The 22,522-nt window shown below is 41.9% G+C and overlaps 2 protein-coding genes across 2 annotated transcripts in view; both read left to right on the top strand.

Annotated features, from left to right (window-relative positions):
* The first annotated feature begins 12,562 nt into the window (after positions 1-12,562).
* On the top strand, positions 12,563-16,565 carry LOC311231262 (uncharacterized protein). The gene is made up of 2 exons (XM_084317815.1): positions 12,563-12,910; positions 16,066-16,565. Exons 1-2 carry the CDS (start codon positions 12,616-12,618, stop codon positions 16,455-16,457), a joined length of 687 nt encoding a protein of 228 aa, XP_084173941.1. The 5' UTR covers positions 12,563-12,615; the 3' UTR covers positions 16,458-16,565.
* A 287-nt stretch (positions 16,566-16,852) lies between these two features.
* The window catches only part of LOC311231245 (sorting nexin-5), a 38,534-nt gene continuing 32,864 nt past the window's right edge, over positions 16,853-22,522 (top strand). The window contains exons 1-5 of the mRNA XM_084317795.1: positions 16,853-17,107; positions 17,981-18,094; positions 19,468-19,575; positions 21,180-21,240; positions 22,293-22,420. Of these exons, the coding sequence (XP_084173921.1) occupies positions 17,102-17,107; positions 17,981-18,094; positions 19,468-19,575; positions 21,180-21,240; positions 22,293-22,420 (417 nt within the window). The 5' untranslated portion in view covers positions 16,853-17,101. The remainder of the gene's footprint in view (positions 17,108-17,980; positions 18,095-19,467; positions 19,576-21,179; positions 21,241-22,292; positions 22,421-22,522) is intronic.

Below are 22,522 nucleotides of genomic sequence, written 5' to 3'. Positions count from 1 at the left end.
ATAATATAATTAACAATAATTATATGAACATCAATACGGTTTCAGACAAAAACACTCTACGTACATGGCTCTCTTACAGTTTATAGATAGAATCACAGATTCACTAGAGACTAGACAATAAGCAATTTTCAATTGGTATATTTCTGAATCTATCCAAAGCATTTGATACTGTGGACCATAAAATACTTATATCAAAGCTTCAGAGGTATGGTTTGGCTGGCGACGTGATTAAATGGCTCAGTGACTATCTTTATAATAGGGAACAGATTGTTTCCATTAATAGCGATGACTGACAGGGCAAAGCTAATCTGTGGGGTTCCTCAGGGCTCTATACTTGGCCCCCTTTTATTTTCGATTTATATAAATGATTTTGCTTGGGTATCTCCTAGATATTCTCGATCTTGTTTGCTGATGACACCAACATTATAATGTCACATGAGAATTTTGCAGTATTAATTAGGGAAGCAAATGATGGTTTATCTTGTGTCTCAGATTGGTTCCAGACTAATAAGCTATTGTTAAATGTAGAAAAATCGAATTTAATTGTATTTTGTAATAAAGGTAAAAGTTATTCGAAAAAGGAGGCAAAGCTATTAATCAGTAACACCGAAATCAAACAAGTAACTTCAACAAAGTTTTTAGGGATCCTAGTTGATGATAAACTCAAACACATTTATCATGTTTGTAAAAAAGCAATGAAGTCAGTAGGTATAATTGGAAAGGTGTGTTCATTGATAAATAGAAGTTGTTTTTTAATCCTGTATTATAGTCTTATCTTTCTTTACATATCTTATTGTAACATAATATGGGCTAGCACTCATTCATCTCATCTTCAAAAAATTATTTTACTTCAAAAAAGATTTGTTAGACTGGCAACCCTCTCAGATCGATTTGAACCATCTGCTCCTCTTTTCAAGAAACTAAACATTCTGACTGTGTTTTTATGAGTAACGCATACCTACTCCCATTATGGGCCGTAAGTGTGTACACAAAGTTAAAACACAGGGTTCAAAAAACCCTGACGAAGTTTGAATCACTTTATTCAAATTGAGGATTTAGTTTGAGGATATAATTTATTATATATAAAAAAAATTATACTTTTATTTTTTTTTATTTTACTTTTTTTATTAAAAACGAAGGTTCGAACGTCCGTTCGAAGAACCCTGACGAAGTTTGAATCCCAATAACAGGCTTCGGGGACAGCCTTACCAAACATTATTTATATTATTCAAATGTCTCTCAAACATGTTCCGTTGTGATGTCACAGTATGATGTCATAAACAAACATTCTAGAACATTTGCGATGTCACAGTATGATGTCATAATAGTACATTCTAGAACATTTGTGATGTCACAGTATGATGTCATAATAGACATTCTAGAACATTTGTGATGTCACAGTATGATGTCATAATCAAACATTCTAGAACATTTGTGATGTCACAGTATAATGTCATAATCAAACATTCTAGAACATTTGTGTTCTATATATATTCAACAATATGGCAGAGGCTAACAGTAGAAGAAGAAAAAGAAGGTGAAGAAGGAGAAGAAGGAGAAGAAGAAGAGCCCATAAAAAGAATTGCGGATTGCAGTAATACGCCACGATGCGTCTACTCTGCCGGAAATTCAAATAAGAAGAAGAAGAAGAAGATCTCATTGTGCATCTTGAGACAGTACTGAAAAGTACTGAACAGATAGACTAAACAACATAGATTGAAGCCTGCATTTCTCAACCAAGGTGCCTTGCCTACCGTTTTGCTGTTGAAAGGTGAGTGTCCACAACGGCTAGCTAGCTGTTCTACTTGAATACTGAATCTTAATATTGAATGAGGTAAATTCTTTACAGATATGTATATTTGTGTACAAATGCATTCATGATCACAATCTGCTTATTTTTAAAGCAAACTACAAAAAAATGCTCATATCCAAAAGTAGTAGATAGATAAATAGGTCATACATGTAGGTATGCATTTGGTTATGTGGGTGGGTAGGTTTGTAGGCAGGTGGGTGGGTTGTTATATATTATTATGTACACAGTATGTATGTATGTACTGTGTGTATGTATGTTTATATTAACACAAATCTTTTGAATGTATTCTGGTATTTTATAATATGCATATTTTTGTATTTTTGTATGTTTGATTTTATAAAACAGGGGAAGTTCTTGATAAGCCTCTAGGCTTCTAACTTCTCCTTCACAATCGTTATAACTTATTAATATGTATTGTTTTTACTTCTGTTTAACTGTGTTAATAAACAAACAAACAAACAAACAATAATTCACCCACGGAACTATTGTTAGGAACATAACATTAGTTCCGCCCGAACATTGTGGAACGTTTGTGATGATGTCATGGCAGAAAATTCTAGAACCTTAGTTCTGCCCGAACATTCTGGAACATTGGTGATGATGTCATAGTAGAACCTTCTAGAACCTCTAACATTCTTATTTAAGCGGTGGCAGGCATTCTGTTTAGCTTTCCAGTAACTTACTGTATTGTGTAGGTGTACTCAATAAATACTATTCGCTCTGCCTCGAGCCACTGTCTCCGACTCCCATCCCTTGGCACTACAACATTGGAATATTGACAAAACCATACTTGGTAATTTACTGTACATTGGAGGGGGTTGGGTTAGGACATTTACAGGGGCCAGTTTCGAATTGCAGTCTCCCGTAGGTGTTCTTTGAGAGTGTTTTTGAAAGTGGGTAGTGATTCACATTCCTTTACAGCTGTGGGTAGGGCGTTCCACATTGATGTAGCATAATTGCGAAACGTGTTTAGTCCCTTGTTTGAGCCGAATCTGGGTTTAACATGATTTGTGGAGCTCCCTCTGGTGTTGTGATCGTGGTATTCACTGACCTTTGGGAAGTATTTTGACATGTACATGGGTACCTTGGTCGTATAGTGTATCTTGTAGACCAGGCTCATTGCAAGTTGCTGTACTCTGTCGTCTACGCTAAGCCATCCTAGGTTGTCAAAGTGGGCAGGGGTGAGGTGGGTTCTAGGAGTAAGGTCAAGCAGTAGTCTGACCAGTTTGTTTTGAGATGTTTGTAATTTTGTTTTTAGCGCCTTTGAGGTGCTTTGGTACCATGAGGTGCAAGCATAGTCGTAGTACCCTTGAATGAGTGCTCCTGCCAGAGTCTTCAGGGTATTCTTGTTTACCAGTGAGGAGATCCGGTACAAGAATCGAGTTCGTTGGTTGACTTTTTTTTATTACATTGGATGCCATTTTGTCACAGGAAAGATTTGCCTCTAGGATGGAACCCAGGTAGGTAATTTCTTCTTTCCTTGTGACAATATTGTCACCCACTGTAACTGAGAAGCCGTCGGTCTTGCTGAGTTTGTTATTTGAACCGAAGGGAATGGACTCTGTTTTGCCCATGTGTAATGATAGTTTGTTATCAGCGAGCCATATGCAGATTTTGCCTAGTTCCGAGCTGAGGGTTTTTTCAACCTGTAACTTGTTCTTGTCAGAGACCAGCAGGGCTGAGTCGTCCGCAAACGGGAACAAGTTGCAGTCACAAGCTGACGACATGTCATTTGCATAAATTAGGAACAGTAGCGGTCCTTGTATGCTTCCTTGTGGAACACCACACCAATCACTGTGAGGGGGGGGGGGGAATAGGGTACCATTTACCTCCACCATCTGTTCTCTCCCCTCCAGGTAGGATTGCATCCAGCTCACTGATTGACTATCAAACCCAATTGCTTTTAGCTTGTCAATCAGAATCGTGTGATTGACAGTTTCGAAGGCCTTTTGTAGGTCCAGCATGACCATGCCGCAGTATTTGCCGCAGTATTTGTATTTCTATCGCCCTGCTCTAAAGATAAACTCTAAGCATAACCGACTTCGAAAGAGGGCCTAAGCATAACCAGTTCGAAACAAGGCGGACATTAATAAAATGTTCAATCAATCAATCCAATAACACACGCTCACTTAAAACAGCGCACCTCCCGAGCTGCTTCTATAGAAAGTAGGTTCGTGGCTGCCACAGGCTTGCCCCTTGAGAGGACTCTCCGGCGCTGCAGCTGGACCCTACTCTCCATTCGCTTGGGTGTTTTGCTGCCACCTACTGGTGAAGAGTAAGAAATGCATGAAGCATGCATGGTGGGGATTTGGCTCAATTAATGCAATCTTCTTTAGAACCCCAATGCATGACCACGCAAGCACCCCCTGCTGTGGAAACAGTCAACACGAACACGCCACGGTAGACATAGAAGAATATAATCGAATATGGTAAACTAAAACCCCAACGTGGCGTTACATTGAATGAGCATGCGTTGTAAGTAGTGTAAACTATATTTGAACCTTCGGGCTGGCATAACCTTGTCAGTGGTTAATATGGTTATTATTATGATTAAAAAGAGGATATGGAGAGGGCTTCAGCGTTCTTGGTTTTGTTTCGGTAGGTGCTCTTTGGATTAAATCCGGGGTAGGATTTGTTTTTAAAAAGTTTAGCGTTTTTAAATGCCTTTATTTTATGGCTCACATTATTTAGAGAATTTAAAATAAACCGACATGTTTCGGCCTACACAGGGCCTTCATCAGGGTGTTGATAACTGCGACCAAACAAAACTGTGACTAATAAAAAACAGAACTCTGGGAGAGACTAATTACACAACAATGGGGGACAGCTGGTGTTAAATGAATGGAGGCACAGCATAGTTAGAAAAAGGTCAGTAAAGAATACAATCTACTTTTTACACTTTGAGTGCCACGCCCGAGAATATTCGTTTTAAAAAAAATAAAAAATTATATATAGTAGGCTATGTCAACGTGGAAGAAATATACAATAATACTAAATATATATAAAATGAATACATTATATATGTATATAAACATACACACTCAAAATATTGTATCAACATAAGGAAATGAGTCAAATCAAACAGAATAGAAAAAAATAATAGAGAAAATATCAAAAATAACAATGTAAGAGCAATGAGTAATGCAAGAAAATAATAATAAATAGAATACTATATAATAAAGTAACCTACTTAGCCTATAGAAATGACACCATGTCCATAGAGTCATTTAAACCTGGGAATGAGGTGGCCTGTAGTCTATCAAAATATAGAAAAAGATAATAATGAACAATGCAAAGATACAAAAATAAAGTGTCCTACTTGGCCTATACAAATGACACCATGTCTATAGAATCATTTAAACCTGGGAATGAGGTGGCCTGTAGTCTATCAAAGATAATAATGAACAATGCAAAGATACAAAAATAAAGTGTCCTACTTGGCCTATAAAAATGACACCATGTCTATAGAATCATTTAAACCTGGGAGTGAGGTGGCCTGTACTCTATCGATCCAGCGGCTTTCTTTCTGGTTTAGTATTCTCTGTCTATTTCCTCCCCTAGACGTTTATCCCCCCCCCTAGTTTATCAGTGAGCTGGATACAATCCTACCTGGAGGGAAGGGAACAGATGGTGGAGGTAAACGGTACCCTACCCCCCCCCCCCCCTCACAGTGAGCTGTGGTGTTCCACAAGGAAGCATACTAGGACCGCTACTATTCCTAATTTATGCAAATGACATGTCGTCAGCTTGTGACTGCAACTTGTTCCTGTTTGCGGACGACTCAGCCCTGCTGGTCTCTGACAAGAACAAGTTACAGGTTGAAAAAGCCCTCAGCTCGGAACTAGGCAAAATCTGCATATGGCTCGCCGACAACAAACTATCATTACACATGGGCAAAACAGAGTCCATTCTCTTCGGTTCAAATAACAAACTCAGCAAGACCGACGGCTTCTCGGTTACAGTGGGTGACAATATTGTCACAAGGAAAGATGAAATTACCTACCTGGGTTCCATCCTAGAGGCTAATCTTTCCTGTGACAAAATGGCATCCAATGTAATAAAAAAAGTCAACCAACGAACGCGATTCTTGTACCGGATCTCCTCTCTGGTAAACAAGAATACCCTGAAGACTCTAGCAGGAGCACTCATTCAAGGGTACTACGACTATGCTTGCACCTCATGGTACCAAAGCACCTCAAAGGCACTAAAAAACAAATTACAAACATCTCAAAACAAGCTAGTCAGACTACTGCTTGACCTGACTCCTAGAACCCACCTCACCCCTGCCCACTTTGACAACCCAGGATGGCTTAGAGTAGACGACAGAGTACAGCAACTTGCAATGGGCCTGGTCTACAAGATACACTACGCGACCAAGGTACCCATGTACATGTCAAAATACTTCCCAAAGGTCAGTGAATACCACGATCACAACACCAGAGGGAGCTCCACAAATCATGTAAAACCCAGATTCGGCTCAAACAAGGGACTAAACACGTTTCGCAATTATGCCACATCAATGTGGAACGCCCTACCTAAAGCTGTAAAGGAATGTGAATCACTACCCACTTTCAAAAACACTCTCAAAAAACACCTACGTGAGACTGCAATTCGAAACTGGCCCCTACAAATGTCCTAACCTAGTTGTACAGTAAATGACCAAGTAAGGCTTTGTCAGTATTCCAATGTACAGTGTAAAATGTGTGTGTCCCCTACCCAACCCCCCCCCCCCCCCCCCCACCTCCAATGTACAGCCCCCACCCACCCACCCAACCCCACCCCACCCACCCAACCTCCTCCAATGTACAGTTTCTACGTCAAATGTATATACACTCTTTTTCTGGACACTTTTGTATCACAAACAGTACTGTATTTGCAAATCTGATATGTCATAAATGTATAGATGTAGCAGTACTGTCTATCTGTATGTCATGTATGTCATATATGTTATGATGAATTGAAAACGGGGGACCCTGATGTAAACAAGATGAAAGTCTTTCTCTGGTCTGCATCCCCTTAACAATTGTATGTATTGGGCTGTACTGTACTGTACCCATTCTGCAATCTGTTAATAAACTTTTCAATCAATCAATCAATCAAACGTGAGCGGAACACTGTCAATGCCGATAGCTGTAAATAAAACAGGTACTTTGGTGAACATCTTGAATATGTTTAGCCATTGCATAATCCATATTGTTTGTTTTGATAGCATATTTATGATCAGCCAGTCGATCAAGTAGGTAGCGTTTCGTACGACCAACATAAAAAGAATCACATTTAGAACACAACAGTATATAACTAACGTGTGGTTTGACAATTAATGAAGCTGTTAGATGTATATGTCTGTTTGCCGCCTGGGAGAAATGCGAGGCCCTGTGCGAGATTTAAACGCGAGCCCCCCCCCCCCCCCCCCCCCCCCCCAAAAGGTAAAAAAGAAAAAAAAATTATATAATTTTTTTTTTTTTTTTTTTTCATACAGTCAACATATTCGTAAATAATAGCGCTGCCCGAGGCTGGGCATGATACAGTCAACATATAGCAAGAGAGAGAGCGAGAGAGAGCTCCCGTTCTACAGTCAATATACAGTGTACAGAGAGAGAGACACATTGGAAAGAAATTGAAATGCTATTTGGCCCTAAACAGAGAGTACACAGTGGCAGAATACCTGAGCACTGTGACTGAAGATCCTTGACTAAGTACAGACTCAGCGAGCACAGCCTAGCCATCGAGAAAGGCCGCCATAGGCAGACTGTGTGTGTTAGAAAGAGAGAGAGAGAGCATGTGTGTTAGAGAGAGAGCATGTATGAGAGAGATAAGCAAAGATGACCCCCTAAAGGATATTCAACTTTTAATGAAAGAACAAAACAGAAGGAAAAGATAACTTCACAAAGGCAACATGAATATACATAGATCCAAAAGGACAAAGATCAACACTTAAATCCAAAGAGAAGAGGGTCTATACCAGAGAAAACAAAGCAGCAAGGAGCCAATGGCCGACAGCTAAAGGCTAGCCAGGTAGGCTACTGACACCAGGCCACACACAGCTTTGGCCAACGGCCCAACGCTACCCAAGCTACACAAACGACCAAGACAATGAATTCACACACAGCACATGTCGTATCTCCAAATGTTGTGAAGTAACATATGTTTTGCCTGGAAAAAAACATCGTTATTAACAAAACATTCGGGAGGGGAAGGAAGGAAGAGTGGGGTAATGTCATGATTTTCATCAATCTTACCTGCACCAAGGAACGCAGGGCGAAAGGCCGCAACACAGGTCTCCACGTTGACGAAAGGCCTCTCGCTGGCGGGACAAAAATAACCCCCTGCTATTCTCACGGCTAATGTCAATGGTCGTAGCACAAGCTAACAGCTAACTCAAGGCTAACTGATAGCATCAAACGAACGTTCCCAGCCGAGCGCAGCCGGCAGCTAACGTCGTAGCTAAACAGCTAACTGGCTAACAGTTAGCTCAACCAGGCTATCGCTAACCATCAGCTAACGCAGAAGCAAGCTATGCGGCTACATACAGGTGCTGACACCAGGCCACACACCGTTAGCTACTAGTAGTACTACAACAGCTAGTCGGCCAGTTTAGCTCCAGAGAGAGAGAGAGAGAGAGAGAGAGAGAGATGTCCACAGCGGGAATACAATAGAGTTAATAGAATAGGTTAAAAACTCACCAAACGTCCAAGAGGATGGAGACAACCGCGTGGATTTGACGAAGTTCATCTGCCAAACGACCATCCTCTTCATCTTGGCTGTATGCGCTGTCTCTAGGTTAGCTAACGCTAGTTAGCCTTTAGCTAAGCTAGCTACTAGCCGACATCATCATGGCTATACCATGACAAGGCTCCGGCCATTTGTCCCGCCAGCGAGAGGCCTTTCGTCAACGTTCCTTGGTGACCGACCGACTGATAATGACCGACCTCTTTCTTCGTCTTGGCTGGCATAACTAAGCATAATAGTCAAAAGCTGCATGCGCGAAATAGTCAAACGCAGCTGACTCACGCCGGCGTACTACACATGATGTAACTTCATGTAAGTAACCACTCCCTTCGTTGAAACTTCCTGATGGCTTGTCGTACAGAACTTGTAAGTCGCTTTGGATAAAAGCGTCAGCTAAATGACTAAATGTAAATGTAAATGTAAATGTCTGCTGCAGAGCCCCAGAGGCTGAGCTCCAATAGTGAGTATGTCTGCAGACCCAGGAACAAGTCAGACACATTCTACAAACGTGTCTAATGTGAAATATATAAGCATATAAGCAAAACTAGATTTTAGGTCTGTGATGAAAAAGGGCCTCGCGGGAAGGGGGGCCTCGCAAAAAAAATTAAAAATAAAAAATAAAAATAAAAAAAATAATACATAATTTTATTTTTTATTTTTTTTGCGAGGCCCCCCTTCCCGCGAGGCCCTGTGCGACCGCACTGCTCGCACACCCCCTGAGGCGGCCCTGTCTGTTTGGTAACTGGGTGGGTAAACCCTTTAGATCTTACCACCACATCACATTGTTTGCAGTGACCACATATATATATGTTCCTATAGGAGGCTTGGGTAACCATGTAGAGTTGACACCAGCCGGTAGATGGCTTCGTACCAATTTATCTCTGAGATTGGTGGCTCTCCTAAATGTACAGGGGGGGGGGGGGGGGTCAGGGAATATGTTAGACAGGGCCTCATCACATTGGATCAGGCTCCAATTATTTTTAATTATATTGCGAACAGCAAGGGCCTTAGTGCTATAAGTGGTGGAGAAAAACACCCTATCAGTTTTCTCTTTTAGTGTCTTTCTTTTTAAGAGAGTCGCGTTCTACAGATATTATGATTAATTGAAAATGGGGGACCCTGATGTAAACAAGACGAAAGTCTTTCTCTGGTCTGCATCCCCTTAACAATAGTGTGTATGGAGCTGTACTGTATTGTACCCATTCTGCAATCTGTTAAGACAATTTTCAATCAATGGTAATCGTTAAACGCTACGTATGGAAGCAAATGAGTGCCAGAAGTATTTGAATTTAATCAGACACCGCATTTATAGCATTGAAAATAATAACTTTGAAAACATGTATCTGAATTTGAAAACATGTATCTGAATTTTTTCAGACACCGCATTTTTGTATCTGAATTTTTTCAGACACCACATTTATAGTTTCAGACACCGAATTTATAGCATTGCAAATAAATACTTTGAAAATCATGTATCTGAATTTATTTGCTTCGAATTTACCTATGCGAAATAAAAATGCAGTGTTAATAAAACAATTCGAATGCATAATCAAATTCAATTCGACGCTAAAAAAAAATTCGATGCATAATTGCGGTGTATATAATTCAATGTCAAAAATTCGATGCATAATTGCGGTGTATGGAATTCGATGTAAAAAACCAACATCCGGGTTACCCAGACAGGATAAGCAATCGAGCTGGATGTAATCGAACTGACTTCTGGCCTATCCAATAGTATCTAGCTGCAGAACCACAGCACCAGCAGGCTGGGGTCCTGCAGGCTGAGGTCCCGCAGGCTGAGATCCTGCACGCTTCCATTGGCTGATTTTTGGTCACGTGACCGTCCCACCCAATGGCTGAATTGGAGTGTTGCACTGCGGGCATTGGCTGATTTGGGTCACGTTGCACTGCGGGATTGATTGAAACTTTATTAACAGTTTGCAGAATGGGTACACGTGACCGCCACAGGCCCTGATTGATTGAAAACTTTATTAACAGATTGTAGAATGGGTACAGTGACCGATTGATTGATTGATTGATTGATTGATTGAAAACTTTATTAACCGATTGCAGAATGGGTACAGTGACCGTGACAGGCCCGGATTGATTGATTGATTGATTGAAAACTTTATTAACAGATTGCAGAATGGGTACAGTGACGTCACAGGCCCGGATTGATTGATTGATTGAAAACTTTATTAACAGATTGCAGAATGGGTACAGTGACGTCACAGGCCCGGATTGATTGATTGATTGAAAACTTTATTAACAGATTGCAGAATGGGTATAGAGGTGTGATAGGTGTGATAGGTGTGAGAGGTGTGATAGGTTGGATCGGTGTGATAGGTGTGATAGGTGTGAGAGGTGTGATAGGTGTGATGGGTGTGATAGGTGGGATAGGTGTGATAGGTGTGAGAGGTGTGATGGGTGTGATAGAGTGACCGTCACAGGCCGGATTGATTTATTGATTGATTGATCACACCTCTCACACCTATCACACCTCTCACACCTATCACACCTATCACACCTCTCACACCTATCACACCTATCACACCTCTCACACCGATCCCACCTATCACACCTCTCACACCTCTCACACCTATCACACCGATCCCACCTATCACACCTCTCACACCTATCACACCGATCCCACCTATCACACCTATCACACCTATCCCACCTCTCACACCTATCCCACCTATCACACCTCTCACACCTATCACACCTCTCACACCTATCACACCTATCACACTTATCACACCTCTCACCTATCACACCTCTCACACCTATCACACCTATCACACCTCTATACCCGTTCTGCAATCTGTTAATACAGTTTTCAATCAATCAATCAATCAATCAATCAATCAATCGGGGCCTGTGACGTCACTGTACCCATTCTGCAATCTGTTAATAAAGTTTTCAATCAATCAATCAATCAATCAATCCGGGCCTGTCACGGTCACTGTACCCATTCTGCAATCTGTTAATAAAGTTTTCAATCAATCAATCAATCAATCAATCAATCAATCCGGGCCTGTCACGGTCACTGTACCCATTCTGCAATCTGTTAATAAAGTTTTCAATCAATCAATCAATCAATCAATCAATCGGTCACTGTACCCATTCTACAATCTGTTAATAAAGTTTTCAATCAATCAATCAGGGCCTGTGGCGGTCACGTGTACCCATTCTGCAATCTGTTAATAAAGTTTTCAATCAATCAATCAATCAATCCCGCAGTGCAACGTGACCCAAATCAGCCAATGCCCGCAGTGCAACACTCCAATTCAGCCATTGGGTGGGACGGTCACGTGACCCAAATCAGCCAATGGAAGCGTGCGGGATCTCAGCCTGCGGGACCTCAGCCTGCGGGACCTCAGCCTGCGGGACCTCAGCCTGTGGGACCCCAGCCTGCTGGTGCTGTGGTTCTGCAGCTAGATACTATTGGATAGGCCAGAAGTCAGTTCGATTACATCCAGCTCGATTGCTTATCCTGTCTGGGTAACCCGGATGTTGGTTTTTTACATCAAATTCCATACACAGCAATTATGCATCGAATTTTTGACATCGAATTATATACACCGCAATTATGCATAGCAATTTTTTTTGGTGTCGAATTGAATTTGATTATGCATTCGAATTGTTTTATTAACACTGCATTTTTATTTCGCATAGGTAAATTCGGACCAAAGAAATTCAGATACATGATTTTCAAAGTATTTATTTGCAATGCTATAAATTCGGTGTCTGAAACTATAAATGCGGTGTCTGAAAAAATTCAGATACAAAAATGCGGTGTCTGAAAAAATTCAGATACATGTTTTCAAATTCAGATACATGTTTTCAAAGTTATTATTTTCAATGCTATAAATGCGGTGTCTGATTAAATTCAAATACTTCTGGCACTCATTTGCTTCCACGTGTTGAATTTGCTTAGGCCTGTGTGGCTGGTCCAGTAGCATTCTTGCTCTGCCACTGCCAGTGCTGACGTGTTGTTGGTAACAGTAAGAGCTTCGTGTACATGATAATGAGACATTTGCTTCCTGAAGTGCCAGACTAGTTGTTTGTGTATGATCAGTGTGTCTTGTGTCTGTCCTTTTTCAGCCCGGCTGGCGATGCAAGGTGTTTCCTCCTGGCTGTTGACCTCTCTGTGGTCTTCCGTCGCCCTGCTCTGTCTGACTGTGGGTCAGCCCAGCTCGTCAGAGGAGAGGAAAAATTACAATTATTACTATGACAGACTCGGTGTTCAGCGCACAGCCACTGACAGACAGGTGAAAAAAGCTTTCCACAAACTGGCCATGACCTACCACCCTGACAAGAACAAAAGCCCAGACGCAGAGAAGATATTCAGGGAGATTGCTGAGGGTAAATACAAACATTCATTCATTCATTTAATCTTTATTTATTAAACTCATATTCATATTTACTATATAAGACTAGGTTATCTTTTCTAGGGATGTCCCGATACCACTTTTTTTTCCAGACCAAGTACAAGTGCTTATATTTGAGTATTTGAGCACTTAATAATACTTTTACTGTTCTAACAATTACTTTGAAAACATATTTATTCAGATGTTCCTCACTTTCTGACTGTAACTAATTAAATATACAACATTACGCTGTTGCTGACCTTTTTAGGTTAAAATAATATAAATAATATAAATAATATATATATTATTTATACTGTAATGTGTACTGTTTGCCTTTGACGTAAAGGAACATGGGGCAGGAGCCTATCTCCTGTTTCTGTAGCGTGAGGCAGCTTGATGTACAAGTACACCCCTTGGACATGACGCTAGTATGTCGCAAGGACTTCCCCCCAAACCAACCCTTGATGCTGAGTGTCAAGCAGGGAGGCTAGTCTTTGGTATGACTCGGCCGGGGCTTGAACTCCCAGCCTCCCGAACTCAGGGCGGACACTCTACCCACGAGGCCACTGAGCAGGTGTACTATATGTGTGTACTGAATGTGTATATGTGTGTACTGAAATGTGTACTATATGTATCTACTATGTATGTATGTAAATAAAAAAAATTAAAAAAATGAAACGTAAGTCTTCAGGGGTAGGGCCCGACAAGCCTAGTGCTTCTCCCTAGCCCTTTTTGGACAATTGGACAATGCTGCAATAGGAGCTGGTAAAACTTTGGTGATTTATGGAATGGACGTTGTTATGTGTCCAAAGCCCGAAATAAAAAATAACTGAACTGAATAATACCATTTTTAACATTCAATTTTGTGTTTTTCTAAACAAACATGGCACTGATAGTACCGGAGTAGTTGTACGAGTACATGAGCACCGTATTGGACCCGATACTGGTATCCTGACATCCCTAATCTGTTAATTAAACAGCCTTGTAATTATAATTATCTGAATATTTCACTGAAGCATTTTTAGATACAAAGTAGCTTAAATGGACTGACCAGTTATTCCCACATATAGGCCAATGGGGTGGAATATTGTAACATTCCCATTACACCAGTAATTAATTACATCAGTACCTCTCGTGGTGTTACATTTACATTTACATTTAGTCATTTAGCTGACTCTTTTATCCAAAGCGACTTACAAGTTAATAACAATCTTCTCCTTATTGGACAACAACCTATTAGATACCCTAGATGGGAAAAGAAAGGCATACACACATTGGGGGATATCTTCGACAACTCTGGTCTCCGCTCTTTTCAGGATATATCCAACGGATATGATCTCCCCGGAACCTCCTTTTTCTTTTATTTACAAATAAGAGCAGCTCTGAAGGCTCATGGAGTGCCATGGGACGCTCCACTAGTGCATCACCGCTTTCACAAATTATTTTATGACAAAGAGACATCGAGAGGCTTCGTTTCTGACTTTTATCGCCATTTACTCATGTCCTCGTATAAAGACCTTCCTCTGGATACGATTTGGAGAAAGGATGTCCCGGCGTTGGATGTAGATTTTGATTGGGATGCAGTCTGGGAAACTGTTCAGTTATCCCAGATCACCAACAGATTCACCTACATTTTATTCACAGGACTTATTTAACCCATAGACGATTGAATTCAATGGGTCTCAGACCTGGCTCTTTATGTACCTTGTGTCCAAACGGCGCCACAGGTACATTTATGCATATGTACTGGGAATGCCCCCCTGTTGTGAGTTTCTGGGAAAATGTTACATATCAGCTCTCGGACATTTTCTCTTTAACCATACCTGTATCTCCTTCTGTATTGTTATTGAATGATCTCTCTCAATTACCGACCTCTATACAGGTGAAAAGACTAATTTTGGCCGGCCTCACAGCCGCAAAAAAATGTATTGCCTCACGTTGGTTTCACCCAGATAGACTCTGCCCGAAGGTATGGTTTCTCACCTACCTTGATGTGATCTATTTGGAGATATCCACGGCACGTGTTGTAGGGGTTAAGGAATCTAATATCGCAATTTGGTTGGCTGCAGTGGCAAAGTAAAAAGAACGCATATACGTTTGGGAATTTGTTTTGTTTTGATTTGTTTTGATTTTAGTTTTTTTCTTTTTCTTTTACTGAATAATGTAATGCGAGTGTGACTCATGTTGAGGTCCTTGGGTGAGCGGGGGGGGGGGGGGGGAGAGAGAACGAGCGAGTGTCCATGTAGGATGATCACTGTACAGTCTGTATCAGTTATTGTCTTGTCATGTGGTGTTAAGTTATTGTCTTGGGAAGTCTTTTTATGTATTATTATTGTATTGTTTGTGATATATGTTTTGTTTCATGTTGGGAAAAAAAAAGTGTTGAGTGCTACAGTGTAGGTTAGTTTAGTAGGACAAGTGCATGACAGTAAGGTTAGTTAGGGTTATATATATATATATATATATATATATATATATATATATATATATATATATATATATTTTAAGCAGTAACAGAGGAGGATGAGAAGGAAGCTGGCCGCTATCCTGGAGAACCTCTCCCACCCCATGAATTGAAAATGGGGGACCCTGATGTAAACAAGACAAACGTCTTTCTCTGGTCTGCATCCCCTTAACAATTGTGTGTATTGAGCCGTACTGTATTGTACCCATTCTGCAATCTGTTAAATAAAGTTTTCATTCATTCATTCTCCCTCTATGTGGAGCTAGCTAAGACGAGGAGCACGTTCAGCCACAGACTCGTGCAGAACTCGAGAACTATTAGGAACGTCTGACCGCTAAGTGTGTCTGACTCTTAACCACCAAAACCTGCACGGAATATAACGTACAACGTGTATATCATGCCAGTTAGGGTACAGACCCTCACTTGCACCTTGTGTATACTGTTTATTTTTCCTCATCTTTTTTATATTCGGGGTTAATTATATTGTTTATACTGTTTATTTTTCTCATATTTATAGATGTTATTTTATTGCCTATATTTATGTCTTTCTACTATTAGACCCTGCCTATACCTGTACCTCCCCCCCCCCCCGCCCCTCCACCATGGTGCTATGATGCCCGAATTTCAATAAAGGAATATCTTATCTTATCTTAACTGATCTTTTCTCATCTTTCCCCCACCCTTAGCCTACGGGGTTCTCTCCAACAAAGAGAAGAGGAGGCGTTACGATGAGCTGGGCCACGAGGCCTTCCTGAGCGCCGAGAGCGGCTCCGCTCACCCCGAGGACAGAGACGCCACGTCCTTCTTCCACTTCAGTTTCGACGAGATGTTCCTGGACGACGAGATGTTCCCGGACGACGAGATGTTCCCGGACGACGACATTTTCCCAGAAGAACGGGACACCTACTGGAGCTTCCAGCCGGGAGTGGAGTTCGAGGACGACCCCTACGAGGACGAGGGCACGCTGATGACCAACGACCTGCTTGACCCCCGTTACGGAGACGAGGAGGAAGGCCAGCAGTTCTGCTGGACGACGCAGTGGCCAGATGGCAGCGTTGTGGAAATGTGTGACAACTGATGTCGTCGCTGTTCTGTATGGCTTTTGTCTGTTCCTGTTATCTTTTTATATACTACTGTGTATTCATGTAACTTCTATTGAAAATAAAGTCTGATTGAACATAACTTATTTTCACAAATTCACAAATGTCTTCTATTCAGTATGCCTCCTGTAAATTCAGCTATAGTGAGTAACCGGTCAGAAAGCACAACTAAACAACCACAACTTCTTGTATGGAGTGTAAGCCTGTGAGTTTGGTGGTTCAGTTGTTTACAACTTCATAGGGTTGTCAGAGGCTGCCAGCAAGGAATTCACTGGACAGTTCTGCCCCCTTTCCTGTGTGGGCGTGTCCTTAAGGGTTCCGAGTTACTGAGTAACGCTGCACTATAATATATACTCCTCTCCTTTCCCCCTGCGCCAGCACTTTAGTTTTGCCACTTTTTCACTCCCTTCACTCACAGGACTAGTGTGCACTTTAACCCAGAGGATATCCTCTGCTTTCTCAGCAGTTGGGACGTGCGAACACACTGTAACCATTAGGAGACGGAGGAACCTATAATAGCTTTTACAGACGTTGGTCACTCAGGACTGCAGGAGAGATTCGTCCGCTCTGCAAACGGGAGGAACAATTGTAATTGCATGCACGGTAGCCTACAAACTTGACCATGATGGTAAGTGTTACTACTTGAGTGCCTGATAAGGTTGCCTCTGCAGCTTCTGGTTATCATGTGATTGGCTGTGGGCCAGGTCAGACACACCTATATACAGTTTTCTTTAGAATCGAGTTGCTGCAGGATAATGGTAAATTCCTTCAAACTCATCATGGTGAATTCCTTTGCATGCAATTGTATACAGAGATGTATTGTGTTCATTGTTGCTATATTTTAGTTTTTCCATGAGTATCCACCTAGACATCTTGGCAACTATTTAAAATGGGACCATGGAACAAAGATCTGATTTGCTCATGGGGAAAAATGGATGACTTAGTATAGGGCTTGGGCATTGACAGGCATGCATAATGTTAATAGTCATGTGACTGCCTTGTGTATATCTGTTGCAGTTTACAGCTTGCCTTCCAATTCATAGCTACTAGTTAATTTCAGAATTAAAGTAGCTGTACCTGGTATTTCTTTGTTAATGTAAGTGTTAAATAGCTCTACATGCCAACAGCCATCACTGATGTGAGAGTGTTTGGTCAGTAACATGGGTCTCCATGTCCCTCCGCTCTGCAGTAAACAGAAAATACATTTTCTGGTATCCCTTCCCACTTAATCCAATCAGGAGAGAGAACCCTAGATATTTGTACTTATTTCAAGAAATCTTGCCAAGACAAATTATTTGCTTACTGCACTGGGGCTGGTAGACCCACGTTACTGACCACTGCCAGACAATCTATATCAGTGATGACTGTCAAGAGTGTAGAGCTATTATTTTAACACGTAGACCACTTATTTTAACAAACCGAAAAATACCACTTACAGCACCTTTATCTCTGCTTGTGTGATCTAGTTTTGGGAGTTTAACAGACATTTGGTTTGTTGAAGGATGAGGTGAAAGAAGGGACATCATCCATGCTGAGCGTCAGCTCCCACTGCATCAAGGTCACAGAGGTTGTGAAAGAAGGGGACGTTCTCACCTTCATCATCATATCTCAAAAGGTTAGAGGAAAAACCTCATTGAGAACTTCTGCTGTCAATCATTTCTTAGCTGTTGTAGCATCGAGATCAGAGGGATGGCGCGCTTTAATTACAACTGCCAGTGATGAGACTATAAAGACTATAAAGAATATAAACCTAGGCGGCTGGGTGGCGCAGCGGTCTAAGAGACACCGGTATCGAATCCGGCTGTCAGCGTTGCCTCCGGCTTGACCGGCCGTCATACTGGCTCAATTGGCAGAGTCAGCGGGAGGGAAGCCGGTGGGGTGGTATTCTGGTCGTTGTAAACAGCGACTCCTACAGGTCGGTCAGGGCGCCTGCACAGCAAAGAAGGGATATGTTGAAGGTAGTGTGACCTCCCACGCGTTACACTTCACCTGTCCGCGCTGGCAGGTGAAAAGAGGTTGCTGGCTGTCTCCTATGTGACGGAGGAAGCATCTGTTAGACTTCAGGACTCCCTAGACCGACCAGTGGGGGGCACATGCAAGCAACGACCAGGAAGGGGAGGGGGGAATTGGCATAACGACGAAATTGGGATGGGAGAAAATCAGAGAAAAACAGGAGAAAAAGTGGATAAAAAATATATATATAAAGGTATAAGCCGTAAGGCTGTCAAACAGCGACCCCTAGGCAAAAGATCCCGGCTTGGTTTTGCGCTTTGTTTATTTTTTTTGTTTTGGTTGGAGTTCAGTAACTTATTATACTGTGGATTTCTCCAGACCCCTCTTGGTAGGGCCTGAGGTGGTGTGGCCAGCAAACAAAGCGCAGTACCATGTTGTCATCTTTTGCCTAGAGGTCGCTGTTTGACAACATTACATATTCTACCCTTTAAAGGCTGAGAAAACCCAACCAACGAGACCCGAGGCAAAGCTGAATTGAAATAAAATTACAGCTAGATGTTCTTTTAGTGATCCCCTTGGGGAAATTCAGGCATCATAGCAGCATGGGGGGGAGGTACAGGTATGGGCAGAGTAATAGTAGAAATGCATAAATACAGGCAATACAATAATAGTACAGTAGCAAAGTAAAAATAGGCAGTGTAAACAATATAAGGAACTCTGTATACACATCTGAGCAAGTAGGCAGTGTGATCAACGGTGCAGATGAGGGTCTGTATGCCCTCATATGGATAAATATGGTTACAATAAACACTAGAATCTAAATATATACTATGGGTAAGTAAAGTATACAGTATACACAGGTGCAGTATACATAACATAAGGGGTTTAATAAAGTATCTAAGTATGCAGCGTATTCTCACGTCGATCCTCGCATCAACCCGGCACCCGAGAAGATGAGTGTTGGGCCGACACCACCGACGTGTCCGGCATCTTATCTTGTCTTATCGCGTCTCTCTGTTGTCTCCGCGCACACAGCTGTCGGGCACAGGGGAGTACCACGTGCACAGGACCTATGAGGACTTTGAATGGCTGCAGCACCATCTGTTCTCTCAGGAGGACGTGCCTGGGATCCAGGGAGTCATAGTAAGCAGTCCTTCACTCGTTCTGGTTGAACATTTTACAGTCATTTTAACTGACGCTTTTATCCAACGCGACTTTACAAGTTCTGTACAACGGGTCAGCAAGGAGGGTCCAACTCTGGCAGCTAAGAAACAATGTTCGTCAAACACTGTTGAACTTGAGTGCTACAGTTTTGAGTGGATAGTAGTGAAGACATATTAGCATGGTAGGTAGTAGTATATATGTAACGGATGGTACCGCAGTCACGATGGACTTCAGATGTTGTGAAGTGACTGGCGAGTAGCGGTGCTATGGGTTAAACTGAGGTTTCCCTCATTCACGCCGAGTGTATGTACAGAAATAAGCAAATAAAATCACACAGCACATAAAATCAATAAGACAGGATAACAAATCAACTAAAACACGTATAACTTGATTGGCTGTTTTTTTTAAATAAAGTTCGGCTGCAGAATTAATAACGTTAATGTTAGTTCGGCCAGAGAAACAAATATGCTAATTAAAATAGTTGGACCTGCGAGATTTGTACTTTGTACTTTGTAGGTCTGCATTTTAAATGTAAGGAGTAAAAAGTATATATTTTTTTCTCTGAAATGTAATTGAGTAAAAGTACAAGTATACAAACCTAATAATACTTGAGTAAAGTACAAATCCCCAAAAACAGTACTTAAGTATTGTAACAAAGTACAATTACTCAATAACTTTACACCCCTGCCTAATACTATGCTACTATTCTTTTTTATTTAAATTTTTTTATCTACTTTTTCTCCCATTTTCTATTTTTCTCCCATCCCAATTTTCGTATCGTCCAATTCTACCCTCCCCTGTCTCGAACGTTGTTAGGCCATGCCTCCCACAAGCCGGCTGCAATGTGGACGAAGCCTTACATCACGCGTCCCCTCCGGTACTCGAGGAAGCAGCAGTCGCATCTTTTCACCTGCACAGCACGATCTCTCAGCGTCGGGGGTCTGCGTGGGAGGGCACGCCGCCCCCGTCGCTTCATGATTCTGCTGCGCAGGCGCACCAACCTGTAGGCGTCGCTGTCCACAATGTCCGATCCCCACCCATCAGCTTCCCACCCCCTAATACTGCCAATTGTATTAGTATGAACGACCAGCCAAGCTGATAGCAATGCGGAGAGCTGGGCTCGAACCCAGCGTCTCCTGCATTGGTGGTGAGCGCCTTGCCCACTGCACCACCTAGCCGCTACTATGCTACTATTCTTATACTACTACCTATCTTGCTAATATGTCTATACTACTATGCACTCGGAGTGTAACGTTCAAGTTTGACACTATTTGACGAACAACACCACCACTGACCCTAAGCTGCCAGAGATGTACCCTTCCTGCTGACTTGTTGTTCACAATCTGGAAAGTCGCTCTGGATAAAAGCGTCAGCTAAATGACTGCTCCGAGCAGACTGATGCTGAGGGTTGAAATCCTGCTGCTTTACTGACCTGCCTCACAAGTCACTCATCACGACACACAATCACATTCAGCTGAAATTACATGAAACAGTCCTGTGCTGTAAAACGGGGTGGAAACGACTCTCAAGCAGAACGTTTTAATGAAACACGGCTGACGTTCTTTATCTTTTTCCTCTTTCAGTTTCCACCTCTTCCAGTAAAGGCTCAAGTGAACGGATCAGCTAAAGTTGTGAAACAGCTCGGTGTGTATTAAAATGTTTAAAACTGCATATCATGACCTTTTTCAAAAGGCAACAGCAACTGTTTCTGCATTCCTGAAGGATGACTGCTGACCGACATGTTGGTATATTTCCACATGGACTTCTGGCGATGGAGCTGGAATAGCAGTGTGCTCGGGTAATGGACCTATCTCAGTATCCAAAACTCCATTAGGTCGGGGCATTCGTTTGAGATGGGTGTTGGTCCACTCTGAGGACCTGGAGCAAATTAATGTATGAAGCATTATAAAGATTGAGAGTTTTGTTTATTTTTCTTTTTCTGAAATTTGTCACTTATTGGTCAAGTTGCGAAGCCGGAACTTTCATAATAATTAATTTCACATAAAAAGTTGTCAATAAACCTACCCCTTACCTTAAAGGAACACACTGATATTATGGGAAATGAGCTTACCGTCTTTTACAGAGTCAGACAAGAAGATAGATACCAATTCCTCTCTGTGCGTTCAGTAGAAGGCTATCCGGCTGCAAGCTAGCCTAGTTTAGCACAAATTAATGGCAGTGGATACGGATCAGCTAGCCTAGCTTGGTCTTTTTGGCCAACAGCTAGGCTAGCTAATCCGCTTCCATTCATTTGTGCTAAGCTAGGCTAGACGGTAAAGCGCATTCCCCATATTTAACCGTAACCTTACTTTAACCGTAACTTTACCGGAGGCCTCAAACTTACACCACCATCAGCCTAAAATTGATGAAGCGATTTCTGACATTGTAGCCAACAAATGAAGACCCTGTCTCGTGGTGTGCAATGGTCCAAAGTGAAACGGTCCCTGCTTTTTAAAACCTTTTGAAACGGTCCCTGCTTTTTAAAACCTTTTGAAACGGTCCCTGCTTTTTAAAACCTTTTGAAACGGTCCCTGCTTTTTAAAACCTTTTGAAACGGTCCCTGCTTTTTAAAACCTTTTGAAACTGTCCCTGCTTTTTGAAACTTTTTGAAACTGTCCCTGCTTTTTGAAACTTTTTGAAACTGTCCCTGCTTTTTTAACCTGTCCTGCTTCATGAACCGGTCCCTGCGCCTGTAGGTTTCCTAGCCATGGGGGAGGAGTGGAAGCTCTACTGTATGGCGCTGGAGTCCTACCTCCACCAGGTGGCGGCGCACAGCATACTCAATAAGAACAAAGAGCTGGACATCTTCCTCACGAGCACAGAGGTAAGGACCGTACCTTTTTACCTCAGCCCTTTAGTTGTACAAACCTGCCTGCGTTGAAAAGGATGTGCATTACCAGCAGAATGTACAATGTTGTGAGAGTTA

This window comes from Notolepis coatsorum (assembly GCF_963971535.1).
Source record: "Notolepis coatsorum genome assembly, chromosome: 6".
Lineage (NCBI taxonomy): Eukaryota > Metazoa > Chordata > Actinopteri > Aulopiformes > Paralepididae > Notolepis > Notolepis coatsorum.
Note: the sequence above shows the minus strand (reverse complement) of the source record. Positions and strands in the feature narration are given on the sequence as shown.

Coding starts and splice junctions, on each gene's coding strand:
- LOC311231262 (XM_084317815.1), top strand. CDS start 12,616: ATGATCAGTGTGTCTTGTGTCTGTCCTTTTTCAGCCCGGCTGGCGATG. Junction 12,911..16,065: donor ATTCAGGGAGATTGCTGAGG/GTAAATACAAAC, acceptor CCCCACCCTTAG/CCTACGGGGTTCTCTCCAAC.